Below are 7,500 nucleotides of genomic sequence, written 5' to 3' on the forward strand. Positions count from 1 at the left end.
GGTCCACCCGAACGCGACCCTGCAGATCTTTCCGCCATGCTTCTTCTTGCGTTCGCTTCTTCGACTCCTAGCCTAAAAAGAGTAAGAGGAAAAGATTAATGCAACCCTCAGCGAAGAGTAAAGCTTGGTTTTCACTAGCGACGCAACCACTAGTTCAAGCGTAAGTAGCTTATGCTAAAGGAAAACGAAAGTCGACATAAGCATCAACATCAACTCGAAGCCGCAGGCCTCGTCCTTGCTTGAAAAGCTGAACGCACATGATGGAAGGCATTGTTTTTTTGCCAATTAATTAAGGTCTGTTCTCCTAATTACTGCCTACGTTACCTGACAGAGGGACTCTTTATTTTGGGTTCTTTTCGTATAATTTTCTTGCTGAGGTACAACACCCACTGCTTTTGTTCATCAGCAGTTTGTGCGAGAACCAAGAGCTCTTTGGCAGAGATCATTTCCATATTCACTAAAAACAAAACAGCAAAAAGTTCGATAAGCAAACACCATTTTATACTGTCACCCTCGTTTACAGCGGTCTTCAATTTTTGCGAAAGCAGTTGTGCTCTGCATCAGAAAAAAGGTTGTTTCTGGTACTGCCCATTTCATTGTACAACACGTCACCCGGGAATCGATGTTTTCCATCCGACTTACCGTTACACATTGTGATGCAAGCTTCTTCCCTGTCAACGTGATCCTTGTGACATTTCATGTGACAACCTAAAGATAATGAAAATAGTGATAAACAGATATTTGGCGCCTTTTGGCCAGAAATATTTCAAGTGCTTTACAACACTATGGACTGCTCAATGGTTAACGATCGCAGATCAAAAAATGTCGACACGCTCCCGATTATGAATTGCAAGCTATTTAGGAGAAACGCCACGACGTGTCCCCCACCCCTTCGTTTCGACGTAACGTCACCCGAGTCAAAAAAAACATTGCGCCAACAATCACTAAGTTTGCACGTGGTCTGAACTCAAACGTTACATGAAAACTTGATGAAGAAAGATCGTTCGGGTTAGAGTTCGACTTTCAGCAGTCCCTTTTTGGACAGCCGAGAAGGCGCGCCAAACAGACGAGCGAAAACTGGAGCGAACGAGCGAACAGGGTCCTGTACGTTCTCGAGAATAGCAAAAATGGAAAACCCAGTTACTTACGTTTGCACTCCACAGCAGCTGGAGGTTTGAACATGTGCCATAAGGGTTTGTTACACGAGTCACAGTTGGTTGGCATGTGATAATGCATGGGGATAAACTGGTGCCTCATGTAATCAATCGCGTTCATTCGATCCTAAAATAGTAACAAACATAACATTGTTGACGACTTGTCTACGCAATTTAAGTAATACTTCAAAAACGAGTCAGAGTGTTTCATTGGATTTCCAAACGCAAGAAAACATTTGAAACTACCAGGCCGCAGGCCGAGTGGTTTTAGGGTACGTTCGATTGACCTTATTCCGGAATAAGAATACGTGGAGTGATGATTTAAAACACCATGTGTGGCGTTTTGCAACAACACGGATAATAAAGATATGTTTAAAATAGCATTTTAGCAGATGTTTGACAATATTAATGTAAATCTCCGCAAAAACGAAGGATTTCTAACTTCTATTCCATGTATTCCTATTCCGGAATACGGTCAATCGAACGCGCCCTAAATGTTTTTGTGCGTTTGGAAATCCAACGAAACACGACGCACGAGTTCTTGAAATTACTTCTCCTACAAAAGAAATGATAATTTCAATCACTTTTTTTCAAGTCAAATATTTTTTTGTACACCTCATGGTTGCTCAGAAGCCTGTGAGAGCTCTGAGCCAACACTCGTTGCCGCGTCGGAATGGAGACTGTATAGAGCAGATTTAGACCCCAAAAAAGCTGAGAGGAGTAAGAAGGTTGTGTGGCCAGTGCTGTTCCGAAGTCTACTCATTACATACAACAAATGTTTTAGTCGTGATTTGTGAGAATGCAGATTATAATTAACAGCCCTTTTGTACTTGTTTTTGAAATTAATGGAGTTCAAAACACTTGTGTTTGAAATTACTGATGTCAAATCACATGTGTTTAAAATTCATTTAGTGAATCAACAAGTAGTGTTCAGGGCCGTAGCCAGAAGAAAAATTCTCTTCGTAGGTATTTTAAGTGTTTATGATGAGTGGCGAGTACATTTGAAAGACAACACTGGAATCACCCTTTATTTTAAAATTTCACGAAAAAATGACTGAGGCAAGTGCCTCGGTTTGCCTCATACTGGCTACGGTCCTGAGTGTTTCATTGGGTTTCAAACTCGTCCTCGTGACCAGAATGGGGCGATGCAACTGGCTTATTAACTTATGAATAGGCCACTTCAAAAAATACCATAATACTCTTTGTCTGTCCCCCCAAATTTTGCATAAGGATTGTTTCCAGTTTCCCTTGGGACTTACAATGGTCCCAAGAGATAACAAAAACAATGCTTATGCAAAATTTGGGGGCACAAACAAAGAGTATTATGGTATTTTCCGAAGTGGCCTATTACTAATACTTTGAGAATTTTAATTTCCAGACACTGACATCCAAGCCCTTGCCTGAAACTGATGAATTGTCCTACCTCGGGCTGCTGTTCCTCTTTTTCCTTTTCGGGATTGATACTCTCCGCCTCATTTGCGTACAGAATCTGCAAGAAACAAGCTGTCTCTAAACACTGTTCACGCCATTCACTATCCCGTCTCTTTTACGAGGACTCCTCCCGAACTTCTTTCGAATTCATGAATATTTCGCTACTTTCACAAATCCCATTATATAGTTCATTTTGGGGGGGTTATTTGCATTAAAACAATGGATATCCAGTTCACTGAAGCATGATGCGGTCCCAAGAGTAAAGGACTTGTATTGTTTTTACGCAAAGAAGCCCCTAAAACGTATTGCATTATGGGAATGGGAAAGTAGCGAACTGAGATCCATTGACGGCCGGGTTCAGTTTAAGGATAAAATTCAAACGATTGGTAGGGGGGAGATCCAGGGGGAGGATTGAGGGGGTTGCAAGTCCCCCTATGGGAAGTTTTCGAACTAGTCTAGCTCCCAGTGGCTGTCCCTTGTCATCACAAAAACATTTGCATAAATTCGTTTCACATGCAACTGATCGTCGATTAGATATCACGTTACATGCACTCAAAGTCCATTGGTCCCCTATCTCCACAAAAAGATGTTGAGAATGTGGAGTAAAATACTCTGCAAGCATTTGGCCATTTGTAAACAAACACTGGATTAGAAGGAGGGGGCTGATGAAGTTGGAGGAATTTAATCTTTTATCACACAAACAAAATAAAGAATGAACATTTTGTAAATGGTGTGTCATATTTTCCCAACGAGTTTAGTCCAAGATTGCAGACCTGTCACTTTGAGCGATGAACATGAGAGCTAACGCATTCTTAACGTAAATGAAAATTCAGTACCGACCTGGAATATTCTTGGAATATCTTTGGCATCAGCGCGTATGACATCACCCTGGGTTACAGACCTAACGTGGAATAACTTACTGCAGAGGGAAAAATAAATGTCAGGAGGATAAGCGAAAGATTGCCTTATAAGCAAGAAAACATGGAAACAAAATGTTGTCAAATTAAAGTTACCTTATTTCTAAAATAATGGAAGGAGTAGCGCTACTTTTGTGATCCGCATCAGAATTATAGAAGAAAATCTTTCGACTGCTTACAACTAAATACTGCAACAAAGGTGATAAGATAAGAAATCTTGTAAGTATTCGAGAAAGAAATAGTTAGTACATAGGATACAACAAGGTACAGATCCTTTGACAGACACCATTCTAAAAGACGTCAAAAAGATTTTCAGCTAACCTGTCTCTTCCAACCATATCTTTTTATGTTTTGTTTGTTCGGTATCGACACCCAGCCTTCCTTGGGCAAGTGAACTGAAAACAGATGAATGCAGCCAAATCAACAAAGTCAATCGGATGTCAAGTATCGAGACTAAGCCCGGCAGAAAGGTGCAACTATCAGGTTTTCATTTACAAGTTGGTACTTGGGAAATGTCCAGGGTCATCCAGGTCGTGTTCTATTGGGATCAACCGTTTTTAGTTGGTTGGGTTGGTTGGATTTTTTCGTGTTCTATTCGAAAAAAACCGTTTTCGGTTGGTCTGGTTGATCAACTATTTCAACCGGCATCAAACTATGTTGAAACGGCTGAAAAAACATTGAAAGCAACCGCTGTCGTGTACGCAGGCCATTAGGGAGTTTAAGATCTACGACGCGGCAGCAACGAAAACGCCACAAATTTTGCATATTTAATGAGCAAAAACAATAGCTTTGCACGCTGTGCACGTGCATTTTTCATTTTTGTACATTTCTTTTACGTTTTCGGCAAATCTACGACGTGAAATGACCAATTCTCAAGTTTTACGGAGAACGTGAACAAAAGGCAGCGAATTTGAATTTTCTGTCGTATATTCAATACCGCACCTCCTAATTCAGTTCCTGGAGAGTTACACTAGTTTTTAGAAGTTAGACAAGCCGACATAAGGACGAAAAAGATTAATAAACCTAAACTTTCAATTTTAAATGACGTTTTCGTTACCGTCGCGTCGCAGATCTTAAACTCCCTATTTAAAGTCGGCCGCGGACTCCTGCCGTGTTGTAATGTTTCCCTCAACTTGTCAACGCTGAGAAGTCTGGTAATAACTTTTCCCACGAGCTACCACGTTTCCAAAAACGGTTGGGAAAGCTCAACCGCTTCAACCGAAACCGATTGCGGTTGAAATGGTTGATCCAAATAGAACACGACCTTAGAGCGAGTTTCAATCGAGTTTCTACAACCAAAACCAAATTAGTTACTTTGGCCAATCAAAAAGGACCGAGACAATCCAGTAAACAAATCAAAACTCGAAGTAATTACACGTAGCCGACACAAAGCGCGGGAAAATGTGCACGCGCGAGCCACGATTAGTTTTGGTTTCACTTCTGATTGGTTGAACAAGTGGCGCGGAAACTTTGAACCAATCACTGGGTGAAGTAATGCAAAACCAAAGTAATTCACTAATTACTTTCGACACTCAATTGAAAACGGCTCCAATGCAATATCAAAGCAATTCGCTAATTACTTTCGACGCTCAACTGAAAACCGCTCTATGCCCCGAAATGCAAGTAATTGGATGCACGCCCAATTTTGACATCCAACACGAAGTGTCCGTTGGCTAAACTAGGAAACACCGTTGCGGAAACATTGTCTCCTTGGGATTGTTGTTCAGGTGGCCAAACTAGGAAACATTTGTTTAGGAAGCAAACTGCAAGTGGTCGTCGGAAGAGATCTGGGACAGAGTTTACATGTACGTAACAAGGGGGGGGGGGGGGAGGGGGTGTTTGCAGCCGCTTTGTGCGTTGTGATAGTGTGTTTGCTGGAGGACGAAAATGACGAGGGAATCAGGAAAAAAAAGCAAGCCAGGGACTGGATAAGGGCGCAGGAAAGAGAAAGGGGCGTAAGAAAGTATTTTTAGAGAATTAGCCGCAGAAGTCTCGCCGACGTCAAAAATTACACTCAAATGGATGTGGACTCCTTCCGCTCACTTGTGAAGATAATATCGCCAAAACCAGCACAAAGATGAGATCAGATGCTGAAAGACTCGCCCCTACCCTAAGATTTCTGGCAACGGGTGAAACGTTGCTAGGGAACACCTGCCACGAGCAGCACACATTGCTTTGTATTTTAAAGCTTTTTACAAATATTGTTGATATATTATCTTCCAAAAATGCGTGGTTACCCCCAATTTTCTTTTGGATTTTTAACACTTGTTAAGATCTGCTTTTCCCGCAAATTCAGTAAACCGCGCAAACATACTTTTGAATTAGTAGGCACTGTCCTTAGGTGCCTACTAATTCAAAGTTATGTTTGCCCCGGGTTATGATTATGCAGCAAATGTAGATCTTAACAAGTGAAGTGTTATTAGTAAGCATCACCAATAGGAAACCCGAGTATCTCGAGATGCGCAGAACATATGCGCAATAACAATAGTAGGCACCGTCCTTAATCTGTACTTAAAAAGCAGCATTTGTGGGACACTTTGTGATGTAAATTGTCTGTATTCCGCGACACAAGTGATGTTGAAGTTGGGGAAAAAGCAAGGGGACACTTTGTGACGCTTATTGAAATCCGTTTGCAACTAATAGCTGATTTTCGAGTTGCTGCAAGTCTCAGTTTCAAAGCGAGTCCTGGTGCACGACCATTCAAATGGAAAGGAGTTTCGTATCCTTAGCGAAATCAAACTCATTTCCATTTCAATAGTTGATCACCAAGACTCACTTCGGAACGGAGACAAAGAGCAACTCGGAAATGGCCCAATTGCATTTTTGGGCATGTCTAAATAACCCAGGGCATCCCACCTAAATCTACCTGACGTTTGGTTGACAATCATAAGCATAGGACCGAAAATGGATGAACTTGCTCGTGCGTTTCTCAATTTACGGGTGATGTTTTCAAAGTTCTCAAAATTGGCGAGTGCAATTTGAGAACTTTTAGAACATCAAGAGTGACCGTAAATTACTCCATCGCTATGTTTCCATAGCAGCTTCCGGATTTAACAATTAAAAACTGCGATAAAACACATCAAAACACTCTTAGGGCCGATTTACACGGTACGACTTTGTCGCATGCGACAACGGCTTACGACAAGCCCACGACATGATTTACGATTGTTGTGTACGTCAGAAAAAATGTCGTAGCATTTTAAAACATGTTTTAAAACGCTGCGACAATCGTAAGTCATGTCGTAGGGCTGTCGTGAGCTTGTCGCAGGCGACAAAATCGTATCGTGTAAATCGTCCCTTAAAAATACTAAAAAACTTGGTTAAAAACGTCGTTAAACAACGACGACGTTTCGACCTTAGCTAAACGTCATTATCGAGTCAAAATTACTTGAAAATTCCAAACTACAAATACTAAAAGCACAATAGTTGATAAGGAGCCCGTATAGCGAAAGAAAGGAACAATGAAAATTAAACAAAAAGTTTGGCACGTATGGAGTCCGTCTGGATATTCAAATCAGGCGTCAGACTCTGATTGCTTAGGCTACGAAATGCTCCTCATTAAGAGTCTCAAGCGTAATTTGAATATCCAGACGGACTCCATACGTGCCAAACTTTTTGTTTAACTTTCATTGTTCCTTTCATTCACTATACAGGCTCCTTATTAACTGTTCTTCTTTTAGTATTTACACTTTGCAATTTTCAAACAATTTTGACTTGATAATGACGTTTAGCTAACGTCGAAAGCTCGTCGTTTTTTAACAAAGTTTTAAACCACGTTTTTAGTATTTTTAAGAATGTTTAAATATGTTTTATCGCAGTTTTTTTATAGTTAAATGTTTTCCAAAATCACTTCTTCTTCGCAACTTCCGTATTGCACAATATAACCTCTATTACATCATCAGTTCTATAACCTCAGCTTGATAGTGAGGCAGTGAGGACAAAAACAATAGAAACACGTTGAAATGAATGTGAAAAATATAGAGGATATTACATGGCCA

The 7,500-nt window shown here is 40.8% G+C and overlaps 1 protein-coding gene across 2 annotated transcripts in view; it reads right to left on the bottom strand.

Annotated features, from left to right (window-relative positions):
* LOC137974668 (rho-associated protein kinase 2-like) overlaps window positions 1–7,500 on the bottom strand; it is a 41,578-nt gene that overhangs the window by 1,559 nt on the left and 32,519 nt on the right. For both annotated transcript variants that reach the window (XM_068821590.1, XM_068821589.1), the window contains exons 37-44: window positions 3,824–3,897; window positions 3,599–3,690; window positions 3,426–3,504; window positions 2,578–2,643; window positions 1,149–1,281; window positions 643–708; window positions 325–457; window positions 1–72 (exon numbers count right to left, since the gene is read on the bottom strand). The exon at window positions 1–72 is cut by the window's left edge and continues 83 nt beyond it. In XM_068821590.1, coding sequence (XP_068677691.1) covers window positions 1–72; window positions 325–457; window positions 643–708; window positions 1,149–1,281; window positions 2,578–2,643; window positions 3,426–3,504; window positions 3,599–3,690; window positions 3,824–3,897 — 715 coding nt within the window. The remainder of the gene's footprint in view (window positions 73–324; window positions 458–642; window positions 709–1,148; window positions 1,282–2,577; window positions 2,644–3,425; window positions 3,505–3,598; window positions 3,691–3,823; window positions 3,898–7,500) is intronic.

The sequence above is a fragment of the Montipora foliosa genome, chromosome 11 (genome assembly GCF_036669935.1).
Source record: "Montipora foliosa isolate CH-2021 chromosome 11, ASM3666993v2, whole genome shotgun sequence".
Taxonomy (NCBI): domain Eukaryota; kingdom Metazoa; phylum Cnidaria; class Anthozoa; order Scleractinia; family Acroporidae; genus Montipora; species Montipora foliosa.